The following is a 20417-nucleotide window of genomic DNA, read 5'->3' as shown; positions in this document are numbered from 1 at the left end:
GCATTTAGGATTTAACCTCGTATTTCCATTCTCACTAGATAATATTAATGATGTTATAATTTGGAAAAATTAATTGCAATACCAGGAGATCTTAAGTTCTCAGTTATGAAAAAAGAACAAAATGGGCCCAGAGAGATAGCACACTGGTGTTTGCCTTGCAAGCAGCCGATCCAGGACCCAAAGTGGTTGGTTTGAATCCCGGTGTCCCATATGGTCCCTTGTGCCTGCCTGGACCTATTTCTGAGCAGACAGCAGGAGTAACCCCTGAGCATCGCTGGGTGTGGCCCAAAAACAAACAAACAAACAAACAAAACAAAAAAAAAAGAATAAAGAACAAAATAATTTAAGCAAATGTTCTTGCAACTCTATTATAATGGACAGAAACTAGAAACCCTAATGGCAACTAGCAGGCAAATTCATAAGCTCTCTATAACCCTCACAACTGGATGAACTAGGTACTCATATAGTACTACACATGAAACTAGTACACATTTCAGGTGAAGCTGCACATCAAAAGCATATATTTTATTTTTCTAATTATGTAAAATTTGAAAATAATAAAAATCTAGGAATCTGGGAGTTAAATCAAATGGTATCTTAGTTTCATCCCCAACACTGCATGGAATCTCAGGCACTCCAGTGATAGGCACTCTGAGATAGGCTGGTGGGCCCCAACTCTTCTCAGCCAAAACAACACTGGAAATGGATCCCGAATAATTAATTATAGAGAGATTCACTTTCCCAAACTGCATAAGAAACAACACCATAATTTTGTCAAAGCTCATTTGATTATCTACAGAATATATGTGCATTGGAGTTTATAAATTTTAAATAAAACTTTGAAATTATAAAAAATATAACAATTTCAGTATAAAAGGAACTATTAACGATATCTATCAAAAATTGTAAGTCGCAGGGCCAGAGTGGTGGCACAGTGATAAGGCATCTGCCTTGCCCATGCTAGTCTAGAACAGACCGCGGTTCGATTCCCCGGTGTCCCATATGGTCCCTCAAGCCAGGAGTGATTTCTGAGTGCATAGCCAGGAGTAACCCCTGAGCATCACCGGGTGTGGCCCAAAAACCAAAAAAAAAAAAAAAAAAAAAAAAAGGTAAGTCACTACACTAGAAGAAATAACTTCCCATTGTTAAAATAGCCATCCTACCCAAAGCATTATATAGATTCAATGCTTTAAAGTCCCAATGCCACTCTTCAAGGATATAGAACAAATGCTATTCAGATCTGTAAGGAACTATAAGACTCCTCAGACAGCCAGAGCAATTCTGAGGAAAAAAGACAGGAGGCACTGCAATCCCTGACTGTATTGTCAAACTACAGTAAAAGAAACTGTCACCTCAAGCCCATGGTAGACTATAAACAAGTTTAATGTTCTGTCCTAAATAGCTATTTAAAATGATGGTCAAGGGTCGGAGTGATAGTACAGTGGATAGGGTGCTTGCCTTGCATGTGGCTGACCAGGGTTTGACTCCTGGCATCACATATAGTCCCCCATGTCTACCAGGAATAATACTTGACTGCACAGCCAGGAGTAAGCCCTGAGCATGGCCAGGTGTGGCCTCAAAACAAAACAAAACAAAACAAAACAAAACAAGTGATGGTAGAGCCCAAGCTCAGCCCGACAATATAGGCCCTACTTAACACTTCCAGGAGGAGCCTTGGAAGCCCCCAAGCATGGCCAGGGTCATGCATTTGTTGCTTAGGTGGGTATCATCCAGAGTAGCCCTCCTCATTGGTCTCCTATTTTTCTGTTCTTGACCTGATGAATTCATTACCTGAGGAGTGGCCCAGGGGACTAGTGAACATAGGAGCTGGAAGCACCAGATATTTTTGGACAAAGCAAACAGCGCAAGTGATTTGGTTGAGTCTGAAAAAGGAGTATGGCCTGACAGTATAAGGTAGGCATTACCAATCACCTTGCTAACCATATAGAAGATTGAAGAAATGTATTTTTAGAGACACTTTAACATAGGAGTGCTACATGACTTAAGTTTCATGTATGAGGGCCCGGAGAGATAGCACAGCGGCGTTTGCCTTGCAAGCAGCCGATCCAGGACCAAAGGTGGTTGGTTCGAATCCCGGTGTCCCATATGGTCCCCCGTGCCTGCCAGGAGCTATTTCTGAGCAGACAGCCAGGAGTAACCCCTGAGCACCGCCGGGTGTGGCCCAAAAACCAAAAAAAAAAAAAAAAAAAAGTTTCATGTATGAACTTTAAAATTATAAGGTTTTATTTTGTAGGCATTAGGGGGAGAATTCATATAGGTATTTTGATATATGGCATTAAACAGAAAAATCTTTCGTTTCCATTAAAGTCAATTTATAGTGTCCAGAGATTAAAAATTTTAAGAGGTAAATTTTAAGCAAATAAATTTAAAAACTGGGTACAGGAAGACTGAAATACAAACTTTCAGTTGTACAACAGAAAACTGTTGTAAAAAACAAAAGATTTCCAAGGATAACTCTGATAAAGTTAAACTAAAGTAGTTATAAAGGAAAACCTGACTAGATTACCTGACAGTAGTGAAAGATCAGCCTCACGGACATTGGTGCGGGACATAAGGAGATGTCACCAATGTTTCTGTAGGACCCTCAAGACAAGATAAAAACCTATCAACTTTGGGGGCGGGCGAGGTGGCGCTAGAGGTAAGGTGTCTGCCTTGCAAGCGTTAGCCAAGGATCAGGACCGCGGTTTGATCCCCTGGCGTCCCATATGGTCCCCCCCAAGCAAGGGGCAATTTTTGAGTGCTTAGTCAGGAGTAACACCTGAGCATCAAACGGGTGTGGCCCGAAAAACAAAACAAAACAAAACAAAACAAAAAAAAGTGAAAAACCTATCAATTTTGTTTTTTGTTTTGGAGTCACACCTGGCTATGCTCAGGAGAACAAATAGGGTACTGTGGGTCCAGCCCAGGTTAGCAGCCTACAAGATAAGAGCCCTACCCACAATATTATTTTTCTAATTATTTTTGATTAATTTTGATGGCAAAAAACAAAGCTATTAAAAGGGTGGGGTAAATCTTAAAAATAAAAAACAAGGGGCTGAAGAGATAGCAGTGGTAGGGCATTTGCCTTGCATGTAGAAATGGTTCAAATCTCGGCATCCCATATGGTCTCCCAAGTCTGCCGGGGGTGATTTCTGAGCGTAGAAGCCAGGAGTAGCCCCTGAGTGCTGCCGGGTGTGACCCAAAACCAACAGCAACAACAACAAAAAAACTGAAAAAAGGAAAAATGAGGACATTTATGTAATACATAGTATCTTCCTCTATAAAATAGTATCAAGATATTAATTATTAAACAGAACCTAATCTATAGATGATACTCCTGCCAGGATCGATTTCTGAGTGCAAAATCAGGAGTAACCCTGAACACTGCCAGATGTGCCCACCCCCTAAATCAAACAAACAATAAAACCTTTTTATTGGGGGGAGGGGGGAGAGTTACACCCAGAAGTACTCAAGGCTTATTACTCCTGGTGGTGCTCGGGATGCCGGAGATCGAAACCTGGAACCCTGAACAGCTAGCTACACACAAGCCAAGCATCCAGATTGCACTAGCCCTCTAATTTTTCACCTGTGCAAGGTATGTACTCTAGTCCTTTAAGCCATGTCCCAGAGTACATTCTACTTTTCAAAAGAAGGAAAGAAAAAGGAAAGAAGGAAAGGGAAGGGAAAAAGGAAAGAATATAAATTGAAAGGTGAAAAATTACCTTCAATATTTGATACTAGTAACTATATCAAGACAATATAAGAGGTACCTAAGAACACAATACTTTTGAGATTTTATTTAATTATAAATCTAATAAACAAAAATGCAAATGCTCTAATTTTTCTTAACCTTTTACTGTGCTAATTTTCCAACCCTCTCAATTTATATTTTCACATTTCTCAAGAAAAATACAAACATATAGGAATCAAAGCAATAGTGCAATAGTACACTGGGTAAGGTTCTTGCCTTGCATGCAGTGCAAGCATACATATATATCAGGGGTCTCAAACTCAATTTACCTGGGGGCCGCAAGAGGCAAAGTCAGGGTTAGGCAGGGCTGCATAAGGGATTTTGCTTACCAAATATTCGCAATAAAAAAAAAATCACATTAGTAAGAAAAAAATATTGCATTAAACATTTGCATACCCCTAACGGAACTGCTCGAAGTATGCAAATGTTTAATGCGATTTTTTCTTACTAATGTGATTTTCATTGCGATTATTCGGTAAGTGAATAATCACGAATACTGTGATATTTGAAGGCCGGCCGCGGGCCATAAAATGTTGTAGGAAGGGCCGCAAACGGCCCGCAGGCCGTGAGTTTGAGACCCCTGATATATATAGTATATATTTTGAGATATTTTTATACTAGTAAATAAAATGATCTACATACAACTGTAATGTAGCATAGTTAAGTAATATACAGTTTCTACACATTAGTTTTAAATTTTTAACAAAACTAGATTGGGAGAGGGGTGTCTCCTGAGCAGTGTGCATGGGGGAGAGCGTCTGAGAGTGGGGGCTGGGGCCTACTCTTGATAGCACTGAGTCAATAGGACCAAATGGCTAAATACTAGGGTACAAGGATGTGGTGCAGTGGGTCACCAGGATCATGCTCAAGGGGCACTAAGGCCACACCCCATGATGTTTGAGGACCTCCAGGGTTATACCTGACAATATTTGGGGGGCAAGTGGTACAAACAAGACTTGGACACTTAAAAGTATGCAACCCTAAATTTACCCTGTGCTACCTCCACAGCCCTAGATAACATTATTATGCAACTAAACTTAAAAAATAATCATCCTTCTACATCAGTGTACAAGCCTACCTTATTAAAAAAAAAAAAGAAAAAAAAGAAAATCTCTAGTGGTCAAAGAGACAGTAGAATGGAAAAGGCATTTGCCTTCTTCTATACATGTGACTAGGGTTAGATCTCCAAAACCATCAGGAGTGATCAATAAGCAGAGCAAGAAGCCCTGACCCAAGCAAAGTTGGGTGTGTCCCTCAAATGACAAACAGAAAAAAATCCTGTAATATTTACTTGATATATAATTCTTTGTGATAGAATACACAAGAAACACTCAGTAAATACTCTTGCACAACAGTGTCTGTAATTTTATATTAGAGCTAACTCATATAAAAGGAAAGTTTATGACAATGTGTTCTTTTTAAAAGATCTACCAATGTCGACCAAAGTGCAAGAGAGCCTGCCATTTTATACCAAACCAGGCACTGTTGGATGCTAACTTACACCTTTTTTCCACTTCTCTAGACATTGATGTCTACTTCAAATTCACGTTCCAAATAGCTAGTAAGAACAGAGATTATTTGGTCATCAAAAATTGAAGGAAGAGGGATGAATTATGATTGTAGAGGACTCAGAGAATGAGAGTAAAAAGTATACTGAAACATACTACTGATATAATCAGGTCAAAGGCCAAGAATGTACAAGAATGTAAATATCTTCTGAGCTTAACTGTGTGTTTGTGAAAGGCAAATACCAATCGACTTAAGTAAAAAACTAAACTTTCTTCCCTACAGTTATGAGACTAACCTGGAAGGTATTTTGAGTATAGTAGTAACATGAGGAGAAACTATGCTTCAAAAAAAAAAAAAATGTTTTTTTTTTTTTTTTTCTTTTAAAAAAGAAGTATATAAACTTCAATGGAGGAAAAATCAGCAAGTTTTTCAGAGGCTAAAATTCAGGCCAAAGTAGAAGAGAACAAAAATCAAATTAGAAAAGAATTAGGAAAAGACACTGGAAATATATTACTTAAACAGAGTCAAATCAAGAAATTGGCAAGTTATTTGATAAGTAGTAGTAAATATTTTAAAGGCTAAAGAAACTGTGCTTTCCAACTAATGTGATGCTGCATTTCACAAACAAAATCATAGAAAAAAACAGATAAAGCACAAGACTAAGGAGATAACAGTTTAAAAGGCTGAAGTGGATACAGTAAATCATGAGTTTGATTCTTAGCACATAATCCAGAGAAATCTCAGAGCACTGAGTCAAAAGCAGTTCCTGAACACTGCTGGGTGTGGCGAAAAATAAAAACAACCAAATCATAATAAAATGAAAAAAAGATTACAAATGTTGTGTCTGAGACAGTTCAGTAGGTTAAGCATATATAAAGCACACTTTGCATATAGGAGGCCCTGGTATGAACCCCAGAACTGCATGGATCTGAGCCTAGCCAGATATGGCAAAAAGAAAAGCAACAATAAAATACAAGTGTTAGTGATAAATTATCTCAATATCTCAAATCAAAATAGGAAAACACATCTTACATACCTGAAAGATCACTACTTTCAATTCGCCGGAGGTCTGAATCAGCCCAAAAGAGTTTACCCAATCTGCTATCCAGGGCTAAAGCAATTGGTTTACTTAAACCACTAAAAAAGAGGACCTCACGCTCTGTTCCATCCAAAGCAGCTCGTTCAATTTTGGGAGACCTTTCCTGAAGATTAGTAAAATACATATACCTGGAGATAGGAAAAAACAGTAAGTTGATCACATACAAAATGAAAATATTCTTTTTCTAAAAAATAATATCTTTATTTAAGCACAATGATGAGAATATTCTTAAGACAAAAAGGAAGTGGAATAATAGTTTTAAAGTTCATGTTTTTTGAAAGGTTGTGGGGTATGTTTATTGCTTTAATAGCAGTGATGAAAGTACACAGATGTTCTCAGGGATCTAACTTATATGGATTAGCAAAAAATCTGCATGATTAAAACATTAGACACGGGGCCGGAGAGATAGCATGGAGGTAAGGCGTTTGCCTTTCATGCAGGAGGTCATCGGTTCGAATCCCGGCGCCCCATATGGTCCCCTGTGCCTGCCAGGAGCAATTTCTGAGCCTGGAGCCAGGAATAACCCCTGAGCACTGCCAGGTGTGACCCAAAAACCAAAAAAAAAAAAAAAAAAAAAAAACATTAGACACATGCATGCCTATGTCTGTATGATGAATAAGTTAAATCAAAGAGAAATAACCAGAGCAACATGGACACAATTAAAAAAAAAATCTTTCTCTACTTAACTCACTTTATGGATAAAAATAAGTCATATGAATAATTACTTATATTTAATGCCTATGCTACATAACTCTTTTAAAATAAGTCATTTTCCATGCTAAATTCCTTAGCATTCATTCAGAAGCAAATATGTAGTTTATTAAATGCAAAGCTCTGTAACAAACAAAAATAAAGTTTTTAACATAAAGGAACCTAAAGTCTAGTAGAAAAATATATGAGAGAGAAACAAGTCTAAGATGTAGCCAGAAAAAACTAACTACAGAGGTAGGATCCTAAATTGGAGCTGCTTCAGTAACATACCCTTTCTCTGGATTCACCACAATGGCCCGAGGTCTGTCTTGTTCCCCTTTGAGCACCACTCCAATTGATCTCCCGTCTAATCTTGTTACATTAATCACATTGGTAGCCTCACAAGTCCAGTAGATGTAGCGGCTATAAATGTCGATGCTGAGATCATAGGGCTGTATTTCTAGGTTCTGATTTGGAACTGAGCTCACAACCACTGTAAAGCCCTGGGGGGGGGGGGGGGAGAAAATCAGAAAATCAAACTTAATGTCAGTCACTGTGACCACACATCTAAGGTCAAATCTCAGGAAATGTTTTACCAATTAGTTTTTTTTTTTCTTCAAAAAAACCCAAATGTGCTTCTTTATTAACAAGCATTTCAAAATGTTTTTTTGTTGTTATGACACATAGCAGAGAGCTGATGCCATAATAATTGTTCTAAAAATCTGATTGTGTAGGGGCCAGAGAGATAGCATATCGGTAGAATATTTGCCTTGTACGCAGCCGATCCAGGATAGATGGTGGTTTGAATTACGGCACCCCATATAGTCCCCCATGCCTGCCAGAAGTGATTTCTAATCACAGAGCCAGGAGTAACTCCTGAGCATTGCTGGTGTGACCCAAAAACCGATCCCCCCCAATCTGATTGTGCATTTATCAGAGATGGGAGCAAAAGTGGTAGATGTCTCCAGTAAATGGACATAATCAGCGCTAGAACCACACCCTAGATTACTTTAAGCACTAGTTCACCTACAGGAGAAAATCTGCATCTGCAAACGCCTCTACTAGGGAAGGCATTTGAGCAACATATGGAGTAGGAATTCAAAACCAGAGTCCAAGGATGCGGCAAAACATCCCACAATGTATATATTAGCAATTTATTAAAAAAAAAAAACAACACACAAACAACAACCAGTACTCAGCCCCAAAGTGTCCACTGTACTTAGGTTAACAAACTCTGCTCTTAGATCTGAGAGATGTCTCATTGCACTGAGCACTTGCTTTGCAGGGGCCAGGTCTTGGTTTGATCTCTGGCGCTGCAACATTCTCCAAGCACTGCCAGGAAGGACGACCCCAGAGCCCAGATAGGAAACAGCACCAAAGCAATGCTGGTATGGGTGTGGTAAAACCCAAAAAAAGAGGAATGAAAAAAGAACCACAATTCTAGCGCAAGTAGTAATTAGTCAAAACTACATATTATATCAATCATGTCTTTTTCTCTAATCTTCCTATCTACTAAAAAATTTTTTGTAAAGCCATGCAAAATGAAAGGCTCTGTTCATGTTTTATCTGAATAAGTTATACTTACTTTCCCAGAATCTCTAAGGTAGCATCTTCCTTACTGATACTATCACATTTGTTTGCTGGGTCCTTGACTATATAATTACTGCTATGATTACTATCTACTAGTTATCACATTACTTAGTCTAAGGTGCATCTGTCATTTATCTCTATAACCTCACCTGTAATGATTCCTCAGCAACCTGAAATCCATTATCTCCTGGTCCTTTTTCTATGTGAGGACATATCAAATATAATAATCTAATCTTTTTAAGTACATTTAAAAAATCCAACACTGCCACAAAACCAAAGAATAATAAATTAACATATTCTACACATTTGCTTGCATAGGAAAGCTTATTAAAATAAAATATTCATGTATTTATTCCATGAGGATTCAACCAGTTACCTGCTTTAAACTTTAGTGAGATTGTGTTGTGCACTCCCTCTCCACTGAAACTTGAAATAGAAGTTCAATAGCAGTATAATTATTGAGTCCCTACTAGAAAACAGGTAACTAGCTATGTCCTTTATAATCCTACCAGTAGGAAGTTCCTTAGAATTGTAGGGTAAAAAAAAAAAAAAAAAAAAGAGGTGCCAGAGCACAGCAGTTGCCTTGCACGCAGCCAATACAGGACGAACCCTGGTTCGAATCCTGGCATCCCATGTAGTCCCCCGAGCCTGCCAGGAGTGATTTCTGAGCACAGAGCCAGGAGTAACCCGAGCGCTGCCGGTGTGACCCAAAAACAAAAACAAACAAAAAGAATTGTAGAACAGCTGTTATGAGGCAAGGTCTACCTTATTTCTAAGCTTCCAATAGTCTAAACAAATAGAATAAGACTAAGTTATATATATGGTTGTAGTGACAAAGTTATTACCAATATATGAACATATGCTACTGTTAACCTAATTTAGATCATATTTACATTACAACAGCATTTCAAAACAACATAATAGCTTTATTAAAAAACTACTTTAAGATCATTTGAAAAAAAGGGAGCTACTAGATCAATAATTTGTTTCTAGGCATAAGAAATTAATTTGGGGGGCTAGAGAAATAGGACAGTGGTAGGGCATTTGCCTTGCACTTGGCTGCCTTGGATGGACCCGGATTCCATCCCTGGTATCCCATATGGTCCCCCAAACCTGCCAGAAGTGATTTCTGAGTGTAGAGCTAGGAGTAACCTGAGCACCACCAGGTATGGCCCAAAACAAAACTAAACTAAAAATTCATTTTGAACTGGGTCCTGAAATTACCTGGCTGCCATCTTCTTGTGCCTTTCGAATCACATTTTGTCGTGAGTCTATCCAATAGAGCTGTTTGTCCAATGGGTCATAGTCAATGGCTCGGACATTCCGAAGACTGTGGATAGGAAGGATGATGTCAGGGCTTTGCTGTTCATCAATCACCATGCGGTTGATGGCACTCTTCTGACTGAAGAGTAAGAAAGTAGTTGGAGCTAAAAGAAAAAGTAAATAAGAAACACAATGACTCCAAGTCCTAGCAGTGATGGCTAACCTTTTTGAGCCCGAGTGCCCAAACTGCCACACAATGCCCGGTCCTCCCAGTGGCCAGTCTGGCCATGTTGCCAGATGAGCTGCAAAGCAGACTGCAGCACACTCACCTCCCACAGTGCCGCATATCTTAATTGCGCACCCCTTCCCGCGTGCCACCGCTGGCACACGTGCCATAGGTTCACCATCGTGGTCCTAGAGCATTCAAATACTGGTCAGGCTGCTCACTGTATCTCATACAAAGCAGAGATATTGAGGACAAAATCCTTTGATTTGCCCCCAAATACTCCTTTCAAGGTTATATTAATCAGCACACTAGTAACCAATCTGGCTATGGTTCTACCCAAGGTATAGCTATCTAACCACTTTTCCCTACTGGGTCCACAGAAATAGCACAACTTTTATAAAAAAAATTCAAAATCTTATGTCTGGACATATGGCTCAAGAAGTAACACACATTCATAACTCTCCTAGGCCCTGCATCTACTTCCCAGCACCACAAAACCCCCAAGCAATCCTGGGGGTGACCTTGGTAGCCCACATAGCCTAACAAGTAGCCTATTCCCAGCACTGTTAAGTGTAGCCTCTAGGAAAAAAGAGACAATTTCTCCTTGTCTACCATGTGAATACTTTGGCTATCCCATAAACTATTCTCAGTGATGGCAGGAAGCTGAAAATCTCGATAGGTCAAAGGCGAAACTAGAGACTGTTTGAGTTTCTGTTTTCTATCTAGACACTTGATCTTGAATGAGTCACTGGACCTCTGCGGGGTCAAAGTTTGCTCAACTCCAACACATGGTTACCACTATCTGATCCCATATGTTAAGCTACACTAAGATTTTCCTATGTAAGTAAAAAGTACTTAAACAGCTTTAAAGGATTGGAAAGACAAATAGTAGATATTTAGACAAATGGTACATAAGCTTCACATGCAGAGGCTCCAAGGTTTATACATAGTTCATGGTCGCTGAACACAAGTGAACATAAACCTGGTGACCCACAATACTACTGGCCCAAGCATTAAAACTTTACAGAGCAGGGCGAAGAGATTGCATGGAGGTAAGGCATTTGTCTTGCATGCAGAAAGACAGTAGTTCGGATCTCGGCAACCCATATAGTCCCCTGAGCCTGCCAGGAGTGATTTCTGAGCATAGAGCCAGGAGTACCCCAGGAGTAACCCAAAAACAAAACAAAACCAAAAAACGAACTTTACAGAGCAAGGCTAAATATCAGAAGGAGAGGCCAATGAACTCTGCACAGTTCTGTGAATGACCTCCATCTCAAAATTGTGGGGTCTGGGATATGACCCAGTTGTAAAAAATACATGCCTTTTATACATGAGACCTGGGTATGGTACCTGGTCAAAAAAATTTGTAAGGCAGTATGTAAAAATAAAAATAACTTTCTTGGGCCAGAGAGGTAGCACAATGGTAGGGCTTTTGCCTTGCATGCAGCCAATTCAGGACGCATGGTGGTTTGTATCCTGGCATCCCATATGGCCCCTCCTGTGCCTGCCAGGAGCAATTTCTGAGTGCAGAGCCAGAAGTAACCTGAGAAACCCCCCCCCCCCGCATGACCCAAAAACCAAAAAAACAAAAACAAACAAACAAACAAAAAACACTTTCTTGATCTATTTATTATTTTGGCTACCCTGGCAGTGTTCAGGGGATCATATGGGATCCTGGGGATTAGGCCATATATGGTGTTAAGAGATCAAGCCAAAGTTGGCCACATGCAGGGCAAACACCCTATCCACTATACCAGTGATGGCTAACCCTTTTGAGCCTGAGTGCCCAAACTCAAGTAATTTCCTCAAAAGTGCCAGCATGACAATTCGATCTTAATAACAAAATTTTAGTATCCAAAAACTATACGGCATGTGCTGCATATCTTAATTGCGAACCTTCCCGCATGCCAGCTGCAAGGCCTTCGCGTGCCACCACTGGCACACGTGCCATAGGTTCGCCATTGCGGCTATACTATCTCTCTCACTGGCCCCCAAAATAATTTCAAAATTTTATTATCAGAAAGAGACAAAGTTGTTAAACTCTCATGGACTGCAGATACAGGTTTTATGTGGCATTGTTTATGTGAGAAAGCGATAAGGAGAATGAGCTAGAACAATTATCTACTCAAAACTAATACTTTATCTCTAACCCTCATAACATAACATAATTTCTATTTCTATTTTCACCAAAAACATGTGTTCTGATGTTAAGCTGATGCCCTAAATCTATGAAGTGGGGAAATATAATAGGAACATTTCCTTTTGCCAACTATTAGTTTCTATATATCTAGCCCAACTTTTTTGTTTTGGGCTATATCTGCTGTGCTACAAAGCTCACTCCTGCTGGGACAAAGGGGACCAATACAGGGTACCAGGAATCAAACTCAGTCACATGCAAGGCAAGTGTCTTAGTCATTATCTTTCTGACCCTTACCTAGTCAATTTTAGTGAAGTAAAATGTCAATATTTGATAACACTACTGACAATAACACTAAAAGGGACCGGAGATATAACATGGCATTTGCCTTGCATGCAGAAGGATGGTGGTGCGTATCCCGGCATCCCATATGGTCCTCGAGCCTGCCAGGAGCGATTTCTGAGCGTAGAGTCAGGAGTAACCCCTGATCGCTGCCAGGTATGACCCAAAACCAAAAAACAAACAAACAAACAAAACAAAAAAAGCAACAACACTAAAAATAATTAAATGATAGATAAAAAGGTTCATAACTGGAGCTGGAAAGCTAGTATAACATAAGGTACTTGCCTTGCCATGTGCCCAACCCTAGATCAAATCTAACTCCCTATTGGATCTCCCAAATCCACCTGGAAACAGAAGTGATCCCTAAGTACAGAGCCACAAGTAGATCTTGAACACAGTGAGATGTGATTCCTAAACAAAACTAAAAACCAAACCAAACCAAAATTCATAATCATATTCTATTATTTTTATGTTATCAATCTTTTAAATCCCATAAAACTTTGTCACCAGAGAATAAAAATATAAACGGCCATGCACAAACTCATTGCTTTATATCCCAATAATTCCAATTCTTTACAAGTTATAATCCCTAGTTGAATTTAGAGTAATTTGCACCCAAATGTTGTATTGAGTTAAACCTAAAAAAAAACTTACTGGTACCATAAAAATACCCTGCTAAACACAACATGAAGTTCTGCTTTAAGTTATTCATTTGCTTAAAGTCCATACCTAGGCTTGCCAGACTTAGAAATTACTTCAATAACTACCAGAACTCTCTAACCTGGAGTCCAGCAAATAGTCCAACTTTTGGAAATTTTACTTTATTAGTCAAAGATAGATTTAGCTCCTTAATTATGTCTTAAACTTAACTTCTCTTTGAGTTGGTTTTAAATTTCAATAATTCTATATTGCTGTCCTAAAAATGTTGACTAAGACAAGCCAAAGGAGGTTCTAAATGCTTATTTCAAAATGCTTATAAACATCAATAGTTAGAATCAAAGGTCCCAATACTTTTAAGCTGAGTACACTGAAGTTTTCATTTATTTAAAAGTCTAGACTTAAAAACTGAATATATATATATATTTTTAATGTAAAGCATCCTATCTAGTTTATATAACCACATTCTCTTCATCTCCTGCAGAACAGTGCTTTAAAAAGAATCAACAAGCTGTCCTGGACTGCAGGGATAGTACAGGTGGCAGGATGGTTGCCTGCATGCAGTCAACCCTGGCTCAATTACTGGCATTGGGGGGTAGGTATTCCCTAATCACTATCAGGAGAAGTATCTGAGTGCATAGTCAGGAGTGTGCCCTAAGCATCACCTGGTAACCTAACACCCCCTACAACCTGACAAGATGATGAGCACAACAGGAAAAAGATTTACAAATAAGGAGCACTAGTAATGTTAGGATGAAACGATGTAATTTTAAAGAGGGTAGAGTATGTCTTACTGTATCAAATCACAAGCAAATATTTAGAGGTAAAGTATGTCTATAAAATTTTGCAGAAAGAACACTAATAGAAGAAATAAGCAGTTGATAGTCCTGAGGTAGGAGTAAATGGCACATCTAAACAGCAGTGAGACTCAGATGGTTGTGATGAAGAATGAACAAAAGGAGTCCAAGACCAGCTAAGGCATGTGCCTTGAATGTAGATTCAGGGTTTAATTCCTGGCACCACATATGGTCCTCAGAACACCATCAAGATTGATTGGAGTGCAGAGCCAGGAATAGCCCTGAATTCTGCCAGGTGAGGCCAATAAAAAAATGCATGGGAGATAATAGCAAAGGCTGAGGTTAAAAAGAAAGAAGGGTGGGAGACTGGGGGTAAGGCTTGGGTTACAGATCATGAAAGAACTTGTATGCCACTACAAGTACTAGGTTCTTGCTTGCTGAAATAGTCACTGTAAGATTTTGGACAGTAAAATAAATGATCTGTTCTAGCTTCTGGATAAATAATAAATTAAATCATAAATCAAGATTAAATTGCAATGTTTGAAAACTTTCTAAGGACAGTAATTCTGTGTTAAAACTTTTCTTTAATCTGTTTTGGATTTTGCCTAATATCCTTACATTAATATTAAGTAGCATGTGTTTAAAAAGTGCACACACACACGCACACACACACAAAGTGCACAAAAGGTACTCTCTTGAAGCACTGCTCTCTATTACTGAAAGGTATGAAGAGAGATACCAAGGACACTCAGCACTGATTTCTCAACCTTTACTCACCAGCTAACATGAGGGTATGAACACCTAAAACAACAATGACCTCAAAAGCTTTTTACATCTTGTCTCTACTTGCTATCAGTTATTAATCTCATTTTCTCCTTCCATTCAAAGTCAGACTTCTTGAAAGAGATGCCTGTATATAGCACTTGTTCATTCCTCCATTTACCTTTTGATCTACTCAACCTTTCACCACGACACCTTCCACCAAAAATTCAACAGGAAGTCTCATATTACTCAACCACTCAGCAGTTATTCAACAGTTCATTTTTGAAACAATTCTACCTTCCCTCATCTGGCTTCAGTATCCATTAGCATTTCCTCTTTAACCAGAATTCCTTAAGTTAAGATCCTTCGGTTCTTTACCTGAATACCAAGGGTCCCTAGAACCACTGGGGAGTCCGCTTCAAAAAAACTTCAGTTTGTTCTCTCCATCCTCTAAGATACTAGTCTTCATATATACATGAGTCATAACTGACGTTTATAATTAAACCATTTTATTATTTTGTTTTTATTGATATGAATTCATTACTTAAAAAAAGTCAAATATATTATAGCTCCCTCCCACCCAATAATAAATAAAAAAAATCTGAATTCATGACTGGATGGGAGATCTGGTAGGTGTGGCCCCCATGTCCAGGGTACTTGTGTGCTAATTTCCTTTCTAGCCATTGTTTTGTACTGGATTTTATTTCCTTGTCTGCACTTTCAGCCTGGTCTCTTATATACCTAAATGTTTTAGCTTTAGTATATTGTATCAAGTTCAAAAGACAAGGAGGCTGAATTTCAGAGCTCTCTTTGCTGTACTACTTTTTCTAAATGATGCAAAATATGAGTTCTGTACATATAGCATGCATGTGAGACTATGTCTTCAATGAAGTACACAAATTTTTGTACTAGATTTTAATGCCCAAGGGTACATGATACGATTTTTCTATAGCATCAACTATAGACATAAATCGAGTAACCAAAAAACCCTGCATATTATTTTACTGTAATACTTTCTCTTTCATAAAGGATGAACTCTAAAGTTCAACCTTTTAATTCTAGAAAGAGCACAAACTATCTGGTTTTTCAAATCCTAGTTTTCCTTCAAGTTTCACAGTCTCTTTTTGGGAGAAATGCAGCTTACCGCTACAAGTCCTGTTGTCAGCATTAAGAGAGTAGTGGGCGGGGCATCCACAAACAAAACCTCCAACTGGCACTGCCAAGCAGAGGTGGGAGCAGTGCCCATTGCTGGAAGCACATTCATTCCATCCTGCCTGTCTAGAGGAATGAAAGACGAGGATGTCCATCACATAATCCAAATGGCCCTGAATGATGGTGCGGTTTTGGCCACTGGTTTTGTTGGCACGCTCAATGCTGCGTCGGCTCCAATCCGTCCAGTAGATGTAATCTTGGTACTGAGTTAAGCCAAAAGGATGAGGCAAATCATCTGCTATAACTTCACGGTTGAGTCCTATTTATGGAAAGGCAGTTAGAAAGGGGGATGAAATATGTAAGCATGTAAGAGCAGCATAGCCAAAAAGCAATGGAAAAAAAGGAAAAGAAATCCAAAATATATAAAACATGAAATTAAATTTGTTGCTAGCTTGAAACAATTCACATGAATAATTCTGAATTAAAGGAGTTCTCAGAAACCAATTCATTTGCAATCAAAACCCATCAGACATATCTTATTACTGTTAGTCACTGAGTCTGAACCTCTACAAATGGTTTACTTTGATTTTGGTATATTTTTTTAATCCAGAGTTTATAGTTCAACTGTTTTTTCTTTGTATAAAAAGAAAGTAATGTATACATTGTATATTACTATCAAAGAGTCACTTCAAGACTATCTAGGGAGTTATTACTAACTCTGTTACCCAATAATAATAAAATTTCTCAAACAGAAACCTGTGAGTCCAATTTCCTGGCTTACTAAGGACCTTATACTCATATTTTTATCTAGCCAGTGGTGAATGATAGGTTTTGTTTGTATATAGAAAAAAATGATACACCATGTTTGGATAAAAAAAGTACAGCTTACCAAGCATATTTGAAGATTCTATTAAGTTGGTATCTAGGTCTGTCCAATAAAGTCTCCTTTTAGCATAATCAATAGTTAGGCCATTTGCTCGCCCCACATTTGGAACCAGTGTGGTTCGTTCACTTCCATCCATAGCAGCTCTGTCTATCTTAGGTTTTCCACCCCATTCAGTCCAATACATAAATCTGTATTCAAAACAATGAATAAATAGTATTTTACTTTTAATTTCCTGGGGAGTAGTCATATTCATGCATAGCTATAAAATTTTTTGAATAAATAAAAATTTTTTTCTGAAGAAAACACAATTATTAAGGCTAGACAAAAAAGACAGTTATATGATTTTTTTTTTCTATTTTAGCACCCTTAATTGTTTCATAGCACAAAGAGGAAATGAATCAGCTTTTCTTAGTTTTTACAACGATTTCATTCCATCCAAAACTTAGGATTTAGGAATAAGTCAAATATGTTCTTATTGCAGCACTTGCATTTATAAAACTTAATACTCAGAACAAAAAATATTAAAAAAAAGCACTGGTCTCAGAATGTTGTTCATTGTTGAATATGCTTATATATTTCTCAAACATAGAATTGGAGCTTTAAATTTTTTATTTTACTAATTTTTTTACAATTAACTTGTTTTTTGGGTCACACTAGTTGTGTTCAGGCCTAGTCCTGGCCCTGGCAGTGTTTGGAGGATGAATGTGGTGACAGGGATTCAAACCAGGCATGATGAGATAAAAATCACGTATTTCTGTACTCCATTTTTTCTTTTTTTGTAATTTTATTTTTTCTATTCATTAATTGATTTTTATTTATTTTTAATATCTTTATTAAAACATCTTGATTACAAATATGATTGTGATTAGGTTTCAGTCATATAAAGAACACCCCCCCCCCTTCACCAGTGCAACATTCCCACCACCAATGCCCCAAATCTCCCTCCACCCTACCCCAACCCCACCTGTACTCCAGACAGGCTTTCCAGTTCCCTCATTCATTCACATGATTATGGTAGTTCTCTGTGTAGTTATTTCTCTAACTGCACTCACCACTCTTTGTGGTGAGCTTCATGAAGTGAGCTGGAAGTTCCAGCCCTTCTCTCATTGTCTCAGGATTGTTGCAAAAATGACTTATTTTTCTTAAAACCCCCACTTTTTCAATTTTAAAATTACTTTTCAACTTGTCTAACCAACTCTTCCCAAGTTACAAGAGTACATTAAAGATAAAAATAACTTTAAAAAAAATTAAAGCAGTTTTTTTTAAAGGCCAAATACCAAGAAAAGTTATTTAATTACAGTTCAAGGGAATATACTATAAGAGAAATAACTTTGTAATATGTCTACTGCGTAGGAATATACTTCAACTCCTATGAAATTTTTTAAATAAAGAATATTCTTTTGCTATTCAAATTTTTTACTTTACTAAACCCAAGAGCAGCCCAACAGTATAAGCTTTTTATAGATGAGGAGACCAAAATATTCAAGAAAATGTGAGGAATTTGATCTGATTTCTTCAAACTAATCATAATGGCAGTTCTAAAACCAGAATCAACTCCATAAGCCAGTTCTTAACATGTAAGAACATTCATTTATAGGCCTGTCAGCTAGCTCATGGCTGACTAACAAGCAGTATGTGAGGAGCTGGAGCAATAGCACAGCAGTAGGGCCTTTGCCTTACATGTGTCCAACCCAGTTTCGATTCTCGGTATCCCATATGGTCCCCCAAGTCTGACAAGAATGAACACAGAGCCAGGAGTAACCTCTAAGTGCTTCTGGGTGTGGCCCCAAAACAAACAAAAAGAAGAAGCAATGTATGAAACATACTTTTCTGAAAGTTCTAGTTGGTCTCAGGCTTTGTTTGCATTTGTACTTTCCAGCAGACAAGCACGGGTAGACCCATAAGCGCCAGAGAAACAACTGTGAGATTTATCTCACAGTTGTCAGCAGCCCAGAAGAGAGTCCTTAGTCTTGCTGAATACTAAAATATCGGTCTGCTAATTCATACTTAAAGATCATCAGGATCAAACACAAGGCAGCATAAAGAAGCTCTTACTGATGTGTATGCCATTCTAATCAGATAGTGAGTTTGTCAATCAGGGAATTTGATTCAAATATACTGGGTCTTTTTGTTTGTTTTGTTTTTTTGGGGTTTTTTGGGGGGCTATACCTGGTAATGCTCAGGGATTACTCCTATGCGCTCAGAAATCGCTCCTGGCTTGGGGGCCATATGGGACGCTGGGGGATTGAACTGTGGTCCGTCTTAGGTTAGCATGTGCAAGGCAGACACCCTACCGCTTGTGCCACCCCTCTGGCCCCCAAATATACTGTTTTTAATTGCAGATACGGAAATACTGCTAGCTTGCATCCTCACATTATATTACTGAGTTAATTCTAACAGATTTGGAATCTGGTATAATTTGGGAGAAGGTACAAGGAAATACAGACTGGATACCTTAAAAAATGCTATTTAGTTAGTATATAAATATAACTAATACTTTTTTTTTTTTTAACCCGGCAGTGCTCAGGGGTTACTCCTGGCTGTCTGATCAGAAATAGCTCCTGGCAGGCACGGGGGACCATATGGGACACCGGGATTTGAACCAACCACCTTTGGTCCTGGATCGGCTGCTTGCAAGGCAAAAGCCGCTGTGCTATCTCTCCGGGCCCTTAACTAATACTTTTTATGGGTCCACAGTGTTAACTGGAGTAGAGGAGTTTGGGCTATCCCTGACCATGCTCATGTTGGCAGTTTCTGGGAGACCATATGTATAGCTGTGTATAGCTGGGATTAAATCATATACATATGGTCTCCCAGAAACTGCCAACATGAGCATGGTCAGGGATAGCCCAAACTCCTCTACTCCAGTTAACACGGTGGACCCATAAAAAGTATTAGTTATATTTATATACTAACTAAATAGCATTTTTTAAGGTATCCAGTCTGTATTTCCTTGTACCTTCTCCCAAATTATATCAGATTAAATCATGATCAACTGAACACAGGAGCTACTTTGCTCATACTTTGTACTTTTCTCTACCCAATGTTAAAAATTCAAGAGTAAAGAGTAAAGTATTATTGATGATTATTAGTAAAGTCTCAACTAATGGCCTTAAAATAGTCTATCACTTTGCCCTTGGTTATCTGAAATAAACTGCCATTATCAACAATATAGTAACTACGCAGAGCTGGAAGTCTCATGACCAACTGACTACAAGTTGGTGGAAACAAATCACTATCAATGCTCTTGCTCTTCAACTGGGAAGGCAACAATACCTAAGACAACTAAGAGTTGCCCTGAACAATATGTTTGTGCTCGAAATCAGAACCCATTTTAGCAGCCATAAAACAAAGGGCTTTGGCAAGATTGACTAATTCTTGGATTATACAAATAAAAGTGAATCCAACATAACTGACAAATTATGGTCTGGATGAGAAGTAAAAAGAAAGGAACCCACGGGCCCGGAGAGATAGCACAGCAGCGTTTGCCTTGCAAGCAGCCGATCCAGGACCAAAGGTGGTTGGTTCGAATCCCTGTGTCCCATATGGTCCCTCG

General features: G+C 38.5%; 2 protein-coding genes across 2 annotated transcripts in view; one reads left to right on the top strand and one right to left on the bottom strand.

Annotated features, from left to right (window-relative positions):
* BORCS5 (BLOC-1 related complex subunit 5) overlaps positions 1 to 20417 on the top strand; it is a 714757-nt gene that overhangs the window by 440928 nt on the left and 253412 nt on the right. The window lies entirely within an intron of this gene.
* Positions 1 to 20417, bottom strand: part of LRP6 (LDL receptor related protein 6) — a 138395-nt gene that overhangs the window by 21532 nt on the left and 96446 nt on the right. The window contains exons 11-15 of the mRNA XM_049782908.1: positions 16865 to 17049; positions 15968 to 16294; positions 9864 to 10066; positions 7341 to 7552; positions 6297 to 6487 (exon numbers count right to left, since the gene is read on the bottom strand). Of these exons, the coding sequence (XP_049638865.1) occupies positions 6297 to 6487; positions 7341 to 7552; positions 9864 to 10066; positions 15968 to 16294; positions 16865 to 17049 (1118 nt within the window). The remainder of the gene's footprint in view (positions 1 to 6296; positions 6488 to 7340; positions 7553 to 9863; positions 10067 to 15967; positions 16295 to 16864; positions 17050 to 20417) is intronic.

Source organism: Suncus etruscus, chromosome 11, assembly GCF_024139225.1.
Source record: "Suncus etruscus isolate mSunEtr1 chromosome 11, mSunEtr1.pri.cur, whole genome shotgun sequence".
NCBI classification, from domain to species: Eukaryota; Metazoa; Chordata; class Mammalia; order Eulipotyphla; family Soricidae; genus Suncus; species Suncus etruscus.
The sequence above is the reverse complement of the archived record's forward strand: the minus strand, read 5'-3'. Positions and strand labels throughout refer to the sequence as shown.